Here is a 19,404-nt window from a genome sequence, read left to right as displayed (position 1 = left end):
ATTTTAAGTTTTACATGGTAAAAAAAAATCCCAACAAAACAAGTGTCTAAAGTAGAGCCTGACCGGCCGGACAATTTTTTTGGCCGATGATTGCTTTCCAAAGATACGTCAGTATCTCCATGTTTGTCAGTATCTTTATGTTAATCAATATGTGGCAACATAAAAACGTGTTTGTTACAGAACATAATGCACAAAAAGACATCATGGTAAGATTAGAAATGAATTTGTTTTGCACGACTTATTTATAGTTTTTTAAATTTCCTCTCCCGGTGAAGTTGACCATTTTAGTGCACTGATTTCAGTGTGGACAATAGATGTTATATTATTATTATTACTACAACATATAAACCATTACACATCTTTAGCATGCGTGTCAAAAGTGTTTGATAACCACATTTGAGAGACCATCGCAAAACATTCATTTACTTGCATATAAAGCGTATAGCGAGTAAGAATATTGATATTGGGAATTCTTTACTCCTTAATATTTATATCATTCTCAAAAATTAAAGTATCAGTCGGGTTCTTCCAGTCTGAAAAGCAAAAGTGGTGTTACATGGCCATACCATCAGATATGTAAGAGTCTTCTTCAAACCCCAGAGTCACTAACCAACCCCGCAATGTTGATGGTGACAGATTCAAACATCCACAGACTGTGATGGCTGTCAAAACAAATGCAGTGCAGCACCCTGGAGGTGACTGTCCCAACTCGTGAAAACAGCAATCAAGAGTCCTCATTTAATAAACAACCCGTCCTGGCATTGTTGTTTCTACAACCGACCTTTGATCAAAGCCTTCAGTTAACATCATCACAACAATAGGTGCGCTAACTTGCAAAAAAAAAAAAAAAATCGGCGAGATTGAATCATCCTCCTATCTGGTGGTTTAGATTACGCAGCCGACATCAAGAGGATTTTTTTTTTCCCAGCAATAAAAAATAAATAAAAAAAATCATAATAAAAAAAATTAAAAAAAACACGCCTTGTACAAGTAGCTCATCATAAACAGTCACAATAATAATAATAATAATAATACCCACGATACAGTTCACGTGAGTAAACGTTAGGTAGCGGGGAGGCACTTTGTGAATAGGAGGTTATTGTTATGGTACGGACAGCGTGTCCAGGCCGGGGACTCCGGTGTGGACAAGACGCCTCGTCGCTGTCGTGTTGACCGAGGCTAACGCAGCTAGCTGCCGTTAGCTTCGCTGGAACGCACGCGAAGTCAGCGGAGCTAGCGCCTCGCGAGCTAACGCCGAGCTAGCGCCGCGCGAGCTAACGCCGAGTTAGCGCCGCGCGAGCTAACGCTTAGCAGCAGCAGCAATCTCAGTGACGGAGGGCGGACGGAGAGTAACGTGACGGGGGGACACAAACCAGCCCGGGCTACCCGCCGTTACATCGCTGTCTTACGTCCCAACTCGAGTTAAAAAAATTAAACCGAGTAGAGTCACCGGTTTCTCCGAGCGAAGCCAACGAGCTCCAGTATTTTGTCCTCGCTGACCATTTAGCACCGCGGGGACCAGGTCGACCGGGGGCGCCGCGAGTCGGACGAGGCTCGCCGAGAAACACAGGCGAGCGAGGCGGGCTGCGCTCCGCCTTTTTTTTTTTTTTTTTTATTTTTTTTTTTTTTTAGCGCTGGAAACCTTCAAAACCCTCCCGCGGAACCGTCCCGGATCGTAGCCGTTTTTTTCGCAGCGGTGCCTCAAAATATTGCTACTTTTCAATCAAAACGATTGGCTTGTTTATGCATTTTCTTACCTGTTACGGTGAATTGTGATAAATCGTGTCCTCCTCTGCAGCTCTCTTCCCCCTCCTAGCTCCAAAATGGCGCCAATATGTATAGATTTAGTGCCCATGGGTACAAACCATCGGTGAGTGCGTAGCGCCACCTATAGAGCGAGGGCGTGTACGTCACCTGCGCCGTTCAAATGATGCTCGTACATCTTACTCGCTGGAAGATGATTACAAATACATCTTTTTTGTCTTTTTTTTTTTTTTTTAAAGATTGTTTGTTATCCAAACTCACATTTGTAACTTTAGGGTATTAGATAGTCTTCCCTGTGAAGATTGTTCTAACAATATTCATGTTTTTGTGAAATAATTATATATATATATATGTTGAAGGATTTTTGTCAATGCTACTCAGATTGTGGATCACAACGGAGCCCTTTTTTTTATATATCTTAAAAATAAACAAACATTGCTTAATGAAACATTCGTTGAAAATGTATTAAATGTCATTTTAATAGTTGCCATTTCTGACTTGAGGAGAGCTGCGTTTTAGCTCTGAAGTGGAAAAACCCTATGTTCCGACAGTACTTGAACGCACCAACAACCCGTGATTCAAATGAGGGATTTTTGTTTTGTGTGTGCGCGAAAATGATCTCATAAATAAGATAATCAACATAATGTTCTCATTAGGGTAACATTCATGTCTCTTCCGTGTAAACTAGGCTATATTTGCCATTTGGCTGCTATTGAGTTGGCCTTTTCACGTTTTGAAAAGCATCCCTGCCTATCAAAGGATTATATCAAATCATGCAGCCTTTCTTATATTAGGCTGCTTTAGAGTTATTTTCCCATTTTCATTGTCTGCCAACCTATTCATTCATATTTTGACACTTTTCCATAATGGACCATCTGCTCCTCTTTAAGGTAGCATAGCCTTTCTCCTTTTATTGATTTTACTGAAAACGCCACACGATTTTAAACAAAGATTTTGCCAAGCTGCTTCACAGAACGTCAAACTAAAAAAAAGAAATGATGTGTCATAGATTAGATGCTTGCTTTATCTTTCTCTAAAGGGTCTCTGGACAACTTGAGCTGTTGTGGGAGCTCCAATATAATACTTCGCATGTGCACTCTTCCGATTTAAAGCACAACCCTGCATTAAAATATCCTATAAAAAAGACATTCATACTTATCACAGTGCATGTTTTCAGTGAACTGCAACGGTGAATTGAAAAGGATATCACGTTTAACAGGCACACATCTTAACAGTGAACATCCAAGTAAAAATATTCCAATTAAACCCAATTAGGATACTTGAAAATGCAACTGTAAATAATTTGCAATATTTAAGACATTATAATTGACATTATTATTTAAGAAGACCTACATAGAACTGTTCATTTTAATGGGTAGTTTTCCTGAGTTTGTTGTGTCACTGTGGATTTTTATTTGCATGCGTCACAACAGGCTATGAAGTATGGGCTTTTATTTTCTAAATATTTCTGTCAGCTTAATTAGAGCCCGCACACCCTGTTCTCAATTAACCAATTAGTGCAGCAAGATGGCATAAACCCCAGGAGGACAAAGTCGAACTGGTTTCATGGCTCCAGGATGGAGGGGTTCCTGTCCACGTTTCCACCATTTAATGTCTACGGTAACCCGCTCTGCGCTCCCCCGACTCAGGGCGGCAGCAGCTGGGGAAAGAGAGAGGGCCGCTTCGTGACCCCACAGGGCCTCAACTACCTGGAGCTCTGCAAGGTCATCCTCTCCCAAGTCACCCCCAGTTTACCTCCTCCGCCCAAGAAAGCAAACACCAAGGATTGTGGCGTGCAGGTGAACGCTAAAGTGGATAAAATCGTCCAGTGCTCGCTAGGTCCCAAGACGTTGTTCTGCGACGAGCACCCTGCCGCCTCCGAGTCCCCAAAGAGTCCGGATCGGATGAAACTGGACGGGAAGGCGGACTTCAATACGCCGCCAGTGAGCAACCTGCGCTTCCAGAGACCCGTGTCCATCTACTCGCCGGTGTTTGACCGCAGGGTCTTCCTGAAGAAGCCCGACTGCGGGAGTGAAGGAGAAGCTGAAGCCGCTGAACCAGCCGAGCCTGATGATGATGATGATGATGACGACACGGATCAAAGTGGCGAGGACGCAGTGAAGGACGTCAAGACCGCTTTCCATCGGTCTTCAAAGGGCTCCAACTTCCAGGTGGGTTTCTGTGTCATAAAACCCCGAAGAGAATGAACTTCCTTGAAGTCAAATAATATTCTTTTAAGATGCCACGCTCACTTAAGACCAAACTTTTAAGTATTCACATGGAGCATTGTGATCAATCTGCAAAATTGAGCTGCTAAAGTCCCCTTTGATTCCAATCTGGGCATTGTGTGTAGTTTTTCTGTACTGGATCTGCCTGCATAGAAATAGTGTGGTCATTTGATTAATCTGCTATATAGAACTGACAACTGAACTCGGGAACATCCTACATTTTTTAAATTTCAGACCCATATAAAAAACATGGAAAATATCGGGTTCTCTTAATGCCCTGGCAATGTTGATGTTACTGTGCTTCTTTAACAGATTCATTTCATTGTAACAAGGAGCGTTTCTTTATATGGCACATTTCAGCGAGGGTGTTAAGTGCTCTAAATACAACATTAAAAAAAAGCTGCGTAAATATTATCCAAGTAAAGACAAAACATAACGGTGGATGCTAAAATTGAGAACAGAAGCATACAAAATGTGTGCCGTTCAAGACATTATTGGACCCTTTCTAAAGCTTGGAGCCCTTAAGCCCCTCCAGCTGTCTCCACTTTTGCTAAGTTGAATATGAAAGAACGTTTTTATTTGTCAACACATTTTTTTTTTTTCACCCAGTACGTCATATAGAGACCCTCAACTTCTCACAACACGCCTCCGATTTTGTACAGAAATGAGGTTTTCAGTTTTTTGTTTTAGTTCCTGGAGCAGAGGTACGGCTTTTTCCACTGCAAAAAGTGCAACATCCGGTGGGAGAGTGCTTATGTATGGTGCATCTCTGGAACCAGTAAGGCAAGTGATCCATCACTGCAGTATATGATCGACATGAACTAGCTCATGTCTGACTTCTTAATACTGATTCAGAGTCCTGTTTATGTTGCCAGGTGTACTACAAGCAGCTCTGCCGGAAGTGTCAGGTGGGGTTTAACCCCTACAGAGTGGAGTCCATCCTCTGCAAGGTACAGTTACTCATCTTTGATTACTTGTGTTGATATTGAACTGCACTTCATATTTGAGGAGTCTTGTTTTTCATGTCGAATGGCACAGTGTTTCCACATGCCCCTGAACGTTCCACCGTCCCCATGGAAGTGCATGATGTGGAGTTGTTTAACTGTATTGGATTCGTGAGGCGCGTTCAGTGCGGGTGTCCCTTCATCAGGGGGTCAGGAATGTCCTCTGACCTCTTGTGCTATTCTCGTCTCTTCCATCCACCTCGCCCTCTCCTCTCAGGGTTGCTCTCAGACTTCCTGCAGCTGTGAGAAGAAGCAGCGACACATCAACATGAAGAGGCCTCACCGCCAGGACCTGTGCTGCCGCTGCAAAGGAATGAGGTTGTCCTGTGATGCCACCTACAGCTTCAAATACATCGTGTGAGCTGCCCAGCACGATCCAAAGTCATGTCCTTAAAACCAACAGACCTGCATGTCACAAATAAGCGATGTCTCCAGTCACACACACTTGGGGAAAAGAGTCGTCTTCTTCTTCTTCCGTAAGAAGTCAAACCTTCGCTTTTGGTTGTTTAGGGCATCTTCTGAACATGCTGTTTTCCCTCCATGAATCCTGGTGCTTAAGTAACATGAAAATTTGTATTTGTAAAAAAAAAAAAAAAAAAAGAAATAAAGTATTGTACCTCATGTTGAGATTCTAGTGAATTTGAACTCTTTGATTTTTACAAGCTGCCACAACCTTTTAGCAGACTAACAGCTCGGTTTGGTTTGACTGGTGCTGCTGCTTCAGTGATTAAACTTTCAGCATAATTTCAAGATTAAAACCGATACTGAAAATATTGTAGTCATCAAGAAGCCTTAAAAACACTGAGATTTGACAAGACTTGTAAGGAGAGTTACACGAATCCAGTCCTAGATTTAGAACATGCAGCATGTTGAATACCTTAATTGTAAGAAGTATGATGTGAGGGGGCTGTCGAGTAAAATCCACAAGAAATAATTTCGATATGTCTTTACTTTTGACACCAATTTGTACAGAGCTTCAACTCAAAACAACTTCACAAAGGCTGTAAAAGTATTTACAAGGTGGAAAAAAAACAACAACTACCGTCTTCATCTAAAAAGCTTTAAAAATGTGCAACTTCTTGTTTGGCATGCAGACACACATTCTCCCACACACAGGAAAGGAAAACAAAAAACACCCGCGTGAGCTTGAAGCTCCCTTTTGTACCTCATACAAACATATCTTTCAGATAAAATAGGATTTTGTTAATAAATATTTCAAACACACTCCGTACAGTACACAGAAGATGCATGCATGGCAGTTTAATTTGAGAGAACAAACATCAATAGAAAACCTAAGTCAAATGAGTGTTGATTTTATAGCTGATCAGATATAAATAGGAGAAAAAAGACATTTGTACAGCAAAGGGGGGGGGGGGAGTGACTGCTAGAGGGCAACTGAGGGAGAGTCACAGTCACAGAGGGCCGACGGGAAGCGTTCAGTAGTAGCACAGGTTTTGTTTTGAACATCAACAATGAGTGCTGAATGTCAGCATTTCCCTTGCGCGCAAGGTAACTACAAACCACACACACACAAGCATACGCTACTATGGTTGTGTGACTATTAACAGTATACAGACAGACAAAATATTCGCGTATACATGCACCATCCTCTTGGCATGTGGACACAAAGTCGACGTGTAACAGTGCAGGACGGTGAGAATTATAGTGTGTACGCTCGCTAATTATGCTACAGCTAGCCACAGTGGAGTGTGTGCCACGCACGGGTAATGGCATGATTAGTCTACCAATGTTCACGACAGTAGTCAGAGGACAAGCTGGTTCACCGATACGGAACATGAAAACGGGGCGGGAAGCAGCCTCGGGGACACTGCATCCGCTCCGTCGCTCCAAGTCTTTCGATCGGTCCGGAGGTCAGCCTTCTGGGAGGTGTAAGGGACGCTAGTGTGCAGTAGAAAGCATTCAACTGGGTCATGCATTGCACAGCTTCCTCCAGAGGAGGTCTCGGAACAGTACACACACACAACAGTAGAGAAAAGGTACTCCAGCATTTGGCTTTTCTTTCTAAGTAAAAGTGACAGCCTTTTTCCTCACAGTAACATAATTGCCTTTCTGTAACATTTAAAAAAAAAAAAAAAAAACAAACTAATACCAAAACTCCATTTAGTGCAATAGAGGAAACTCTTCCAGTGATGCCATGTAGTGCCACACGGAGTTTCCTCACCGTCTCTGGTGACACTACCGACCAACAGCATCCTTCCTGAAGGAGGCAGCAACAGTCAGTCGGGTTCAAATCATGTCTCGAGTTAGAAAGCAAGTTAGAAAATCCAAGCTAAAAGCCTTCACAGGTCCTCGGGTGCAGACCAGATTAGAGGCTGAACGGTGACCATCAAGCGGGACTTAAACTAGGAGCACATTATTTTTACGACGTCTAGCAAAGCTAGCGCTCGGATAGAATCACGTCAGGTCATCTTTATCGGCAAGCAGCAATCTGTAGTATCCAGTGGGTTCAGAGGTGCATCGCATTACGCACGAGATGTGATTCCCTGTCCTTAAAAGTGTAAAATCTCGAGCTATCTCTGGGTCTCTTTTCCAGATACAAAGATCTGAGATTTGATCGGGAATAGTTCGTTTCAGGCATTTGGATTAACGTAGGTTTAAACTCTTTTAGGTCCTCTGGTAGCGTCTCAGGTCTGGACATCCGACGGTTCAGCATTCAGGAGCCCTCCTACTTTCGATAGGGGCATGTAGGCGTGCCCCACCTTCCCCAGATAGCGAGACAAGGGCGTCGCAGCACCACCGAGGGAGCAACAACAACCCCACGCTGCGGTCTCTGCTGGGCCGGCGGGACGGGGAGGGGGTGGCGGGGGAGGGAGAAGAGATGGAGACGGGCCGTGGGTTAAGACTGCGTCACGGCCCGGGCGTAGAACCGAGGGCGAGCTTGCGTCTTTGTACGGCGAGCGGGGGAAATGGGGAAGATGTGAGCCCCGAGAGGAGTTGGGCGATGTGTTCGTGTAGGAGCGCGACAGCAAGGTGGGCTCCGAGGCCACGGTCGGGAGCATGTTGGATGTTCGAGTTGATATCTGGCGCTTGTTGCCGTGTGAATGTGACAGTGGTGAACTGTGTGACGAATGTCCTCTGAAAGGAAGGTAACGGCTGATGTTCTCATCGAGACAGCTCCTCCTTGGCTCTCGTGTGTGCGGAAGTGTAAAGTCTGGCCGGCCTGGTGTGTTTGAGCAGCTACGCGATGAGAACAGGGCCGGGGGTTCGGGAAAGTCAGGCAAAGAGGTATCAGAGTTTACAGTGGGCGAGTATGAGGATGGGTGGTGTGGATTGTAGTCTAAATATAGTTCTGGTTCTGGTGTTGGGCAGGGCAGTAAGCAGGTATCCGTCTGGAGTTGTGCAGCAGCAGACACATAGGCGGAGGCAGGGGCCATGTATGCGGGTGCTGGGCCCCCTCCGGATGAGCAGGCTGAGGTGGCAGTGAAGGGTGTGGAGACGGTTTTGGAAGGGTCAATGGCTGCAGTGACGGGGGAGGTAGAGCTGGGGAAAGAGGGGGCGGGGGGCTCCCGAGGTCCTGTCAGAGGCTGGTCCCTGAGGCGCTGGAGTCGGGGAGGTAAGTTGTGACGACCCGGTAACCCTGGGCGCGACGGATCATGTCGCGGATCTCCCCGTTGAGCTCCAGCAGCTTGGAGCAGATCAGGCTCAGGTCCTGTCGGGAGCCAACCAGGGCGATGGTGCCAGTCTGGCCCAGCGTCTGGTGGCGGAAGTAGACATTGAGCAGGGTCTGGACCTCGCTCTCAGAGCTGCCGCCAAACACGCCGCTGGGCCACTGCCTCCTGAAAAGGAAACAGAAAAGAGGGTGGGAACAGGTCAGTGTGATAGATGGATATAAGGAGAGCAGGGCGATATACTGCATGTTGTTTGCACCTTTTGAAAGGGAGACAAGAGGAGCCGGTGAAGTCATGTTCATGTATGTTGGGAATCATCATAAACTGGATTTGGTCAAGTATGTTAATGTTGTGCTTTAATTAGTATCCAACAGGAGCAGTCATCCAATAGTTGTTTTTTTTTTTCTAAAATACTACTGAATACATGAGATGGATTTCCCTGCAGACGCACTGCTATTACGGCACACACCTCAGTACAGTTTTCACATATAACCTGATGTGTCAGACTTTCTCCAAAACCAATCCAATTTTGAAGAGTAATTGTGATGCAAAACTATCCATATTCGAGGATATTAACCTTCACCACACACAACTAGTACCAAGTGTAATAGTTTTGTAGAAAGTCACTCACCTGCACTCCTGGATGCAGCGCACAGCTTTGGTGAACTCGTGGTTCTTAAGGCACTCTAGTATGGTCTGCACGGCTGCCTCCGAGGTGGCGAAGCTGGGCACAACCATGGCTGCCACCTGGCTGGCGTGTGCGTGAGTGTGCGCCAAGTGTTTGTGTTCCAGGTCGCTGGCAACAGCCGCCTCCGCTGCCTGCAGGCTGGTCCTCAGATCTGTGAGCTCTCGAGACATGTTCAGAAGCTAAAAGGTGGGATGGCAACAGCATTTGTTAGGTTTAGGAACAGAAGGAAGATTTACATGATCAAATTCAGGATTTGAGATTAACATTAGGAAGTGTGGAAAGGTTGTTTTAAGGCCAGCAGCATTTTAAAACATTTAAACATGTTTTAGGTTCAACAGTGAAATGCATGTCTTTTCACACAATCAGGCAGAAAAGCATCCAAAGTGTTGGTATTTCATATATTTCACTGTACCTACAGATAATTGCATTGTGAATTTGTAACGTAAGCACGAGAGACCCAATCAGTTTGCTCTGTTAGACTGTAATCGATTTATTTATGAAGTATGATTTGGCTCACCTCAGGCACAGAGCTAATGGCGTGAACTTGACCAATGAGCGAGCAGTAGGACTGGAAGAGGAGGAGGAGCTGGAAGTGCAGCTTGTAGAGCCTCTGACAAAGCTCCAGTTGCTACAAGACATTGATAAAGAAAACAAGGTCAGATTAATCAGCAAAGGAGAGCACACACACACACTCTCATAAGTTCACGCTACAAATGCAAACACGCAATAAGACAAGTAGCGTTTGTTTTGTGCCAAGTAATTTAAGCAGTTCAAGAAGGAAGAGAAGAAACTTGGAAGAGAACTTACTGCAAGAGACTCCATTTGCTACACAGCGAGAGAGCATGTTAGGGTGTCAGAGTGAGGCAAGAGGAAGACAAAGCATGAAACACGTGCACAGCATTGTATACACCATGACTATTCACACTAAGGCTACTGAGAATTAGTCAACAGTTCCAAACACAGCAACTTAAAATGTAACTTCTTCGTGGCTAGGAGAAAAAGTAAGGAGGGTAAAACCTTAACACACGGCAAACATGCAAAGACAGCAAACATATCGGTGCCACAAAGTCACAGAGGAGCAAAGAGAGAAAGAAATATGTAGCACTGATGAAGTTACCCTCAATACTGAGCCTGTAAACTCTACTCTTTTGTATGTTACAGTAAATAAGTTGTAATAAGTTATCCGAACCTTCTCCTCCGAGTCTCCAGGTTGGCAGGTAACGACGCTGTCACCAGGGCACCTGGGAAATGTGTCCTTACAGTTCCTCAGCCACTGAAGGAAAACATGACAAGTAACAAGAGTTGGGGAAGAAGGTGGAAAGAAGGAGAATATTTTATTAGACACACATTTGCAGGAGAAAACCAAAAGATAACACGTGAATTAATAAATGTGAAGAAGTTATGCTACCGATACAGCAGCATCCTCTCTGGTGTTGTAGGTATCCAGGTACTCCTGCAGCTCCAGCGCACTGAACTTCATCTTTTCAAGGAGGCCGTAGGACATGATCTAGAAAGATCAACATAAGGAAAGGAGGCGTTAAAAGCCGAGTAGAGACTCGCCTGACTAATTCAACACGCATCCCATTTCCTACCGTTTGCGGCTGAATCAACCAAGTCACTCCAGTATGCCAGCAGTACTCACCGTGTCAGCATCGATGTAAATCGTAGGGCAGTCTGAGCATGTGGTCAGCATCTGTGAGGACCTGAGAAACTTTGACCCAATGCCTCTTAATCCCTCACCAAGGTAGGTGGCAACATCTGTTGTCAAGGTGCAGAATTTACCCTGGATGTTCTGGAAAGGAAAAGATGTTGGAAGAATTATTGAATTGTGACGCACTGCTTGACATGAGATGTTGGAGCATCACAGTCACAAACAGAAACACGGGGAGAAAAATAGGGAAACCGAGTGTGATGAATTATGAATAATTTAAATTTATACTTTCTTCAATGTACCTTAAAGAGAGAGGAGAAGACTTGAAAAGTGTAGACGGCACAAGACCCATCGGAGTCAGTCACGAGCTGGTTGATATGACAACGCCACGCCTCCTCCGCATCGTCACACACTGTCGGTTGGAACGCTGCCAAGATGGCGGAGAAAAATGGAGAGGGGGGAGGAGGAAACCCAAGGTCTTCCAAATCATCTACATCATCACGTAAGCTGTCATGATGGAAATGAGGAAAAAAAGGGGGCATGAAAAAATAAAAACCTTTTGATTCCTTCCCCGAAAAAGGTTTCAAAATAAAGTGCTCAGCAAACACATGGTATTATATAATCTGGTTCAACAGCTAAAAAAAAGAAAAAAAAAATAGTAGTAGCAGCAGCAATATAAAAGGAAATATTTAGGATGTCAAGAATATTTGGAAAATGGGAATCGGGACGATGTATGCAAAACACAAGAAAAACAAAGAAATAAAATGGCCATATAATGTAGCAGGGATGTAACATCATATACAGCCTTCATAAAGCTTAATATTACCCTCATATTCAACAGCGTTTCTATTTGGCGTTATATTTACTTAAGCAGGGTTTAAAGTCTATTTTCATGAAGCATTATTATTATTATTAATAATAACAACTGGAGCTTGCATCTATGAGAATTGGATGTCTCAAAAGTATTTACAGCACACTTAATCGTTATTGACATCTTATAATAAACAAGCTAATTTGTTCCGCTGCTGTATAAACAAACATTATGGCTGTGGCAGATCAAAATAAGCACATTGACTGCAGTTTAGCGGCGGTTTAGTCCTATTGTCAATAAATCTGTGGAGCAGTGAAACAATACGGCATCGTTTCCTGTTCTTTTACTCCTGCTTGTCACATTCACCTGGGCAGACAGTTGGGGTCTAGAAAGTCCAGCGGAGGTTGACAGTAGTCTGGGTTGAAGCCGCGGTCCAGATTCAGCGGCTGATCCGGAGGTTGCCCCGGCAACTCCAGCGTGAAGCTCTCGCCACAGTCCGAGCCGGGAGGGAGCTCGTTGGCGCTCAGCGACAGTTCGTCGTCCTGGGCCTGAGTGTCTTCATCCTCACCACATACCCTCACCTGAGGAAAGAAAGACATTACATTTTTCAAAACAAATGTATCTCACAAATACGTATCTGTATTTCAATGTGTATTATCCCTCACATTTAGGCCACTGTGATCGTCATGAAACCCTCCCTGGCCAGGGGTGGTGGCATTGAAGGACTGAGGGTCGGCAGATGTGTCATAAGAAGTAGACAGGGAATCAGTGTGGTTGGTTTCCTCTGATGGAGAAGGGTTGGTCTGGAACAGGAAAGCAAACCAGACATATCTATAATTTGGATTGATTAGCGTATTCTCTCAAACGGGGTCATTCCAAAAGCAGGCAAAGTTTTTCAGGCTTCAGTGGATGTTATTGTCGTGTCGATCCAACGGTTAAAGCTACGCACAAGCTGAGAATGCGAGAAGCTCTGGCTCGTTGAAGACTCCTCTTCCTCTGACGACTCGTCTGAATCGTGGGGGTCCTCGAGACCCAAACTGGGGGTGCTGCCCGAGTGCTGGCTCTCCTCCAACAGGTCGCCCAGCTCGGTGCTGTCCAGAGATCGCCGACGCACACCCCAATTAAAGTTATCAACGGTCTCGCCCTAGATAAAACACACACGTACACATTGGAAGACACAGCAGCGGGAATGATAGCAGTCAATTTCACTGCTGTGAGAAGAACATTTTCCAAACCGATGAATAATTGCTGTAGTTACAAGCACAAGATGCAAAATGAACTGTTAATCATGGCATGAAAATTCAATATAACAATCTTTACGCCATAAAAACTTGACTTTCAATACCATTTATCTCTATGATGACTAATAACAATATTGTCAGAAATGTAGCTCTGCAACCAAGCTGTGATAGAGCAAAATGAAGCACGTTTTTTTTTCAGTGGGAAACAAAAGCGCCAGCAACACCACAGCTCTGCTAAAAGCTCATGTTAAGTGCTCAGTGTGAGAGACCTTACCTGGAGCTCCTAGGCAGCGAGGGGGAGAGAGAGAGAGACACACACAGAGTTAGACAGAGGGAGAGACAGAAATACATGTTAAATATATTGCTGTTAAAAAGGAGGATAGGTGGATAAGATGAAACGCACAGTAAAGGTAAAAAGGAAGGACGAAGACAGACGCTATTTACGCTGTAAATCAAATGACACCAAGTGAAACACAGCGTTGTGGGTGAATCTCACCTCTCCGTCCTCTAGCTCCACGTCCAGGAAGTCAAAGTCCCTGAAAACCCTGAACTGCTGCTCACTGGCGGTGTCATCCAGTGTGTCTTCTCTGGTACCGCCCTCCTCGGATGACACACCGCTCTCCCGCACCTCCATCATGTCCAGGTCACCGCAAGATGAAAATATTACCTGAGGAGGTGGAGCAGAAGAGGTATTTACACTTAACACAGACAACAAGTGAAGTCAACATAAAAGCATCAACTTTCTTAGACGATTTTAGACACATTATTCTCCATGATAATTTCAAAAGCTTGAATTAAAAACAAACAAACAAGATTTTTGCTGACTAAACAGACTGACAATACGGGTACATTGCTGTAAACAAGAGAAGGGAGGTAGCTTACCGACGGGTTCTTGGTGAGTCCAACTTCTTGTCCACAAAGAGACAAAACATTCACAAGCTTCTCTCGGGTTCTTTTCTGAGGAAGAAATAAAAGAATTAATCAAAGAGGGAACGGATATAAACTCTATTCTCAAAATACAATTGTCTATTTTTGGAGCCAAGTGCTTTGATTAATATACACTGCTCAAAAAAATAAAGGGAACACTTATATAACACAATGTAACTCCAAGTCAATCACACTTCTGGGAAATCAACCTGTCCAGTTAGGAAACAACACTGATTGTGAATCAATTTCACCTGCTGTTGTGCAAATGGAACAGACAACAGGTGGAAATGAGGCAATTAGCAAGACAACCCCTATAAAGGAACGGTTCTGCAGGTGGTGACCACAGACCATTTCTCTGTCCTCGTCCTTTCTGGCTGATTTTTAGTCACTTTTGCATTTTGCCAGTGCCCTCACCACTAGAGGTAGCATGAGGCAGTGTCTACAACCCACAGAAGTTGCTCAGTATCATCATATTTATTGCATCCATGAATTTAATAAAAGCATATTTACTCTACTTCTACAGTTCTTTGTATACACAGTCTGCATTATTTGTTATTTAACTAAGGTGAGTGCCAGCAAAGAAGTTTGACTTTGATGTCAAAACAAAGACAGGTGGTTGAGTAGCAGTACGTTATTGGATGTATCAAACCGTGGCAGCTCTGATATTTGGGGTTGTCATTGAATTACATTTGAACTATTTGCGACTCGTGTTACAATACCATGCCAAAGACTTATTGTTAGGGTCTAACACTACCTGAGATGATTGCGGTCGCCTCCAGCTGACAGGCACCAGGATGGTGTTGGAATTGGATCCTGAGGACGTGGAGGAAGTGCTGCGGGTTACAGCCATGGCTCTGGCCTTCCCCTCTCTGCCCCCTGAACCCTGGAGCTCATCAAACCGACGCCCGATCACTGGAGTCTGTGTTGGAAAAAAAAAAAAGGCAGTTTGAATATCATAAACATTTATAACGTCTTGTTTTATCCCTGAAACTGTATATATACAAAAAAAAAGAGATAAAGAACAGTTTCTTCCTCACCTCTGAGATGTCAAAGGTGAAATCGAGTGTTTTCCCAGGCAGAGCCTTGGCTGGACCGTCCCACACTCTGCTGACCTCTAGGTTAGAGAGATCACCCTGTGAGTGGCCGTACACCGGATGCACTAGACTGGCAGAGCGTGACACAACCAGCTTCAAAATGTTTAAAGCATCCTTCCAGTGTATGGTCTATAGAATATAAAAAGAACAGTATTAGAGAGGCAGCAATGCGAACTTTATATCACACAATAATAATAAGAGAATAGTAGTGGACACAGTTGCAGCAAACAAAAACACAAAGTACTGTAGGACACTTACCTGGACGAACTTCTCAATGGTCTTCATGACATCAGCATTGAACTGTTTGACTTGAACAGCTGTCAGATCCATGTGACTGAGCAGACAGTATATGATCTGAAGGAGAGACTGTTGCATGCTGGGAAGGCCTTTATCCAGCAGCTGAGAGATGGAAAGAGACATCCGTTAAGGGGCAAAGCATGCAACCACAAAATAGATCTTGCTTAGGGGCAATGTCAATGGGTGTCATGAGCAATATAACACTGGACTGTAAATGACTGGATTTCCCTTTACCAGTGGCAGATAACTGAAAAGGACATCACTTCAGCAAAATACAAGCCCATTCTGCACCTGACAGAATAAATGGACCACTTACTAAATGTCCTCTCTCCAACTTTCATCGAATTATCATTAAACCTGCTGTTCTAAAATGTAATAGCTTAAGCAAAGACAACCACATACTGCTAGAAATAAGGTGTGTAATGCAGAGTAACCGGCACCTACCTCAGCCATATAGGTGACCATGTTGAGTGTAATGTCGGAGAAAGCCTCGTGGAGATAGCGGCAGACCACACTGACCCAGGAGAAAGGGTCGCGCGTGTAGGAACGTGTCTTATAGAGAGTCATCACATGTGCCAAATGTGAAAGCTTCGTGTTCTTCTCCATCAAACACACCTGAGAGAGGGGAAGACAGATAAATGGGAGGGCTGCTGTGTTTTGTAAGCCGCTTTGGCTTTTCATCTCTCCTCAAACATTAAAATATTCTTCTTTTCTGTTTGTCTCTCGTGTCTTCTTCAACCTGTTGTGTGGAAGTTTTGTTTTCTCCTTCTGCCAGCAAGAGTAATTATAAAAAGACTCTGAATATGTGATTACATCATAGGCTTTGCTGTACACCACTGCAGCACTTATGTTGTGCCTGTAAAATGGTGGATAAATTGTTTTGAGCGCCACAACCTATGTGAAATTACTTCTTTCACTATTAGAATTTGATCCATTTGGTCCGCTGACATTTGGAAAGTCTAGAAGTGCATGATTGAATTATATTATCCCCATTTAAGTTAGCATTGGGCTGGAAGTTATGGATGTTTGCTGACTTGTCTGGCAGGGCGTTTCAGGTGTGCACGCTGTGCCCATAAAGCAGGACCAATATGCATTTATCTACCCAGCACGGGAATATTTCAATAGACACCAGATTATAGTGTGAAATAGAGAAAGATTTACCTGGTGGTGATCAGTTTAACTCAGTTGGCAAGGGCTTGAATGTTACTGACATTTTTTTTTAAATGTAAAAGTCCTGCGGTTTAGCTCTAAACAATAAGCCTAAAATAAGTTTCAGTAAACCAAAAAGAAACTAACTAGACTAAGCTCAAAAGAAGAATTCATAGTATAAAAGTACCTGTGCAATCCTTTCAGCACTCTCCTTACAAAACTGAGTCGGGTGGCCAAAGTGCTGCACCAAGTGAGGCAGCAGACACAGCACATTCAGAGGAAACCCTGCACAGGAAGGAGAGGTTGAACTTCAGCTCCACAAAGTATGGATAAAACTCCAGCACTGATCAATGGATGACAAAGATAAAAAATATATTGATATGATACAGGATAAAAAAAATGACTGTGAGAACTTACCTATAGACTGTGAGCTGTCAACAACAGGCACACGGGAGACTGGAGTGAGTTGGCAGAAGAGCTGTAAGGTGAGGTCAGAAGTGGCCTGGGAGGTGAAACCCTTTAACAAAAGCTGCTGGATCCCAGAGAAGCCGCTCCATCTCAGCTGAGCCTGCAGCTTCTCAAGGCGCTCACGGTTCTCTGCTCTGTCCAAGGGCACCTGGGAAATAGTTTTCTTGGCTTAACTGAAGTTGAAAGTTGCTTATACACAAGTTGGTCCTCCAAAAATGCATTACAATCATATATTATTTTAAAAGGGTGGCAGAGACTTAGTATGAATAAATAGCCAGTTGTTTGTGCTGTGGAGAGCTGATAGCTTTTCCTTATATATAATGTGTTGGGAAGTTTGCTTTATATTAAAACAGCAACACTTTAAAGCTCTTAGTTTGGCTTGGCTGGTCAATGTCTTGGTCCTGTTGGTGGTAAGGAGAAGCACAGGCTTTAGGGAAAGTTTGCATTTTTCTGCATCTAGTTTTGTCTCTGCCAAAACTTTAGTTTTTAAAACTACATAACTTCCCCTTGAAGTAAGTTTCATCTTATCTACCTTTGACAGCAGCTTGTGAACGAGGCGAAGTGACATCTGATATTCAAACTCAAAGTCTGACTCCATGAGTGACACAGCGACCCAGAAGACTGTGGCCAGTATTGTCGAAGGGTGGGAAACGTGTGCAGGATCTGACAGAACACTGGGATCGATACGGTTGGTTGACGATGTGCAGGATCCTGGGGTTCTTCCTGTTCGCGCGAGACCGTGACTGTTGCAGGCCTGCAGATTAAAAAATGAACACTAAATTTGTAAGATGTACTATGCTTGACAAATCTCCTCAAGCAGTCAGACTGAACAAGTATCTTCATTTCTTGCCTGTATGCGGTCCAGAGTTGCACTGCGAGGAGGGTCGCTCAAGTGGTTCCCACACTCGCCAAACTTCTTGGGGACAGAGTAGGAGCGCTGGTGGCGCTGTGACGACAGACCAACAAATCCTGGGCCGGGGAAGTTCAGCTGACCAGTGCTCTTTCTGTTCATCAGTTTTTCACTAGTCACAAAGTCTGGTGAGGACGTCCTATGAATTAAACAGTAAATACAGATACAGTTAAATATGCGTCGAATATGGTGACCTTGTGTCAAATAAGTCTGAAAATGATGAATTAAGTGTCATGAATACTCTCTCTCATATAAATTATCATTTTTGTAAATATATTATTTCTGATTAGAAAGAAAGATGAGAACAATTTAACTATTGTTCCTTGGTTTGTTGCTCAAACAGATTCAAAATCCACCAAAGAGCAGAGGCATACCGGGTAAGAGCTGCCATAAGGTCGCTGTTTTTCAGACACTCTGCTAGATTCACCACCACTGACTCCAGTGTCAACAACACCTCCATCACATAGCCCTGAAACACAGATGTGTTGATAAATTATACAGGCACAAGCATGAGCAGTCTCTAACTTACTGTATGTCTGTACGCTGATGATCTTTTACTCTTTCTCTCACCTGCACCTCGTCTCCGTGTTCTCCCACCACCTCAACGAGGCGTGAGACCAGGTCAGAGACAGCATGGTTGTTGATTGGCTGTTTGAGGGCTCTGAAGATCTGGAAAGAGCGCCCAGCGTAGTGACGTGAGGAGCTGCACAGAGCCGTCTGCAACGCCACATCGCTCAGCTGCTGCTCCAGGTGGAAGTCTTTAGACAGATATACATACAAGCCCGTTGGCAGGTCTGATGAACCAATTATTGCTGCATTGTTTGATATAAGGCTCGCTGCTTTTAAAGAATAACGTTCAGTAACTCATTGGGCAGTATGTGAGCTTTGACATATCTGTTAATTAGTGAAAGATGTGGCATTAACATGAGTAAATCCTCACCTGACTTGGACTCCTTGAAGACAGAGACGACATGGCGCAGGAAGTTGGAGAGCTGTTCCGTGCTCTTGGAGTTGGGGTTCTTCGGTGTGATGTCCTCATGCAACCACAGTGGCCCAAACGCTCTGAGCAACAACAACACAGTACTCCAAGCACTGTATACCCACCACCAGTAGCACCACATACAAGTTACAAAAGCACTTAAATATGTGCACAGCACACCCAGTGTGCACGACATTCACACACACTACACTTCACCAACACACCTTCTCCATCATTCATACACTGTGATGAAAAAGTGGCGCCTCTAAAATTGCACCGAAGCTCACTGGAGTTGTGTTTACCTGGTGGAGAGGAACTCAATGAGTTTGTTTGTCTTCTCGTCTGTCTCATTGGACGCATCTTCAAGGTCCTCCAGGTCATCAGGTGTAACAAGGGGCAAATTTCCAACACTGCCTGCAGTGCTGCCACCACCCAGACTGGCAGAGGATGAGTTAGATGTGGAGCTGAGTCCGGAGTCCACCACGGGAGACGTCTGCCACTCTCGCAGGAAGTCAGGTGCATCTACCGGAATATGATGACAGAGTATACCTCAGTGTACTATTA

At 44.2% G+C, this 19,404-nt stretch overlaps 3 protein-coding genes across 10 annotated transcripts in view; 1 reads left to right on the top strand and 2 right to left on the bottom strand.

Moving 5' to 3' along the window:
* pds5b (PDS5 cohesin associated factor B) overlaps positions 1-1,824 on the bottom strand; it is a 29,279-nt gene extending 27,455 nt beyond the window's left edge. For 2 of the 3 annotated variants that reach the window (XM_069720242.1, XM_069720258.1), the window contains exon 1: positions 1,758-1,824. The gene's annotated coding sequence lies outside the window, so the exon portion shown is untranslated. Of the gene's footprint in view, positions 1-1,450; positions 1,734-1,757 lie in introns of those variants that run through there. The other variant, XM_069720250.1, reaches the window with a different exon arrangement.
* A 1,517-nt stretch (positions 1,825-3,341) lies between these two features.
* zar1l (zygote arrest 1-like) lies at positions 3,342-5,428 on the top strand. The gene is made up of 4 exons (XM_069722555.1): positions 3,342-3,935; positions 4,683-4,775; positions 4,868-4,942; positions 5,214-5,428. The coding sequence occupies exons 1-4, from the start codon at positions 3,342-3,344 to the stop codon at positions 5,355-5,357; spliced, it is 906 nt and encodes a 301-aa protein (XP_069578656.1). The 3' UTR covers positions 5,358-5,428.
* Positions 5,429-5,927: 499 nt separating this feature from the next.
* fryb (furry homolog b (Drosophila)) overlaps positions 5,928-19,404 on the bottom strand; it is a 56,152-nt gene continuing 42,675 nt past the window's right edge. For 4 of the 6 annotated variants that reach the window (XM_069720487.1, XM_069720455.1, XM_069720463.1 and 1 more), the window contains exons 42-56: positions 19,143-19,362; positions 18,802-18,953; positions 18,432-18,619; positions 18,236-18,330; positions 17,802-18,000; positions 17,484-17,705; positions 16,901-17,099; positions 16,671-16,768; positions 15,779-15,949; positions 15,296-15,436; positions 14,981-15,166; positions 14,698-14,862; positions 13,899-13,973; positions 13,513-13,683; positions 12,831-13,299 (exon numbers count right to left, since the gene is read on the bottom strand). In XM_069720487.1, the coding sequence (XP_069576588.1) occupies positions 13,264-13,299; positions 13,513-13,683; positions 13,899-13,973; positions 14,698-14,862; positions 14,981-15,166; positions 15,296-15,436; positions 15,779-15,949; positions 16,671-16,768; positions 16,901-17,099; positions 17,484-17,705; positions 17,802-18,000; positions 18,236-18,330; positions 18,432-18,619; positions 18,802-18,953; positions 19,143-19,362 (2,318 nt within the window). In that variant the 3' untranslated portion in view covers positions 12,831-13,263. Of the gene's footprint in view, positions 8,794-9,256; positions 9,493-9,830; positions 9,942-10,502; positions 10,587-10,721; positions 10,821-10,955; positions 11,106-11,266; positions 11,472-12,141; positions 12,357-12,440; positions 12,579-12,724; positions 13,300-13,512; positions 13,684-13,898; positions 13,974-14,697; positions 14,863-14,980; positions 15,167-15,295; positions 15,437-15,778; positions 15,950-16,670; positions 16,769-16,900; positions 17,100-17,483; positions 17,706-17,801; positions 18,001-18,235; positions 18,331-18,431; positions 18,620-18,801; positions 18,954-19,142; positions 19,363-19,404 lie in introns of those variants that run through there. The other 2 variants (XM_069720496.1, XM_069720480.1) reach the window with 2 other exon arrangements.

This window comes from Brachyistius frenatus, unplaced genomic scaffold (assembly GCF_029030835.1).
Source record: "Brachyistius frenatus isolate BFR_SWC_R1_liver_20210118 unplaced genomic scaffold, ASM2903083v1 Contig_5, whole genome shotgun sequence".
NCBI classification, from domain to species: domain Eukaryota; kingdom Metazoa; phylum Chordata; class Actinopteri; family Embiotocidae; genus Brachyistius; species Brachyistius frenatus.
The sequence above is the reverse complement of the archived record's forward strand: the minus strand, read 5'-3'. Positions and strand labels throughout refer to the sequence as shown.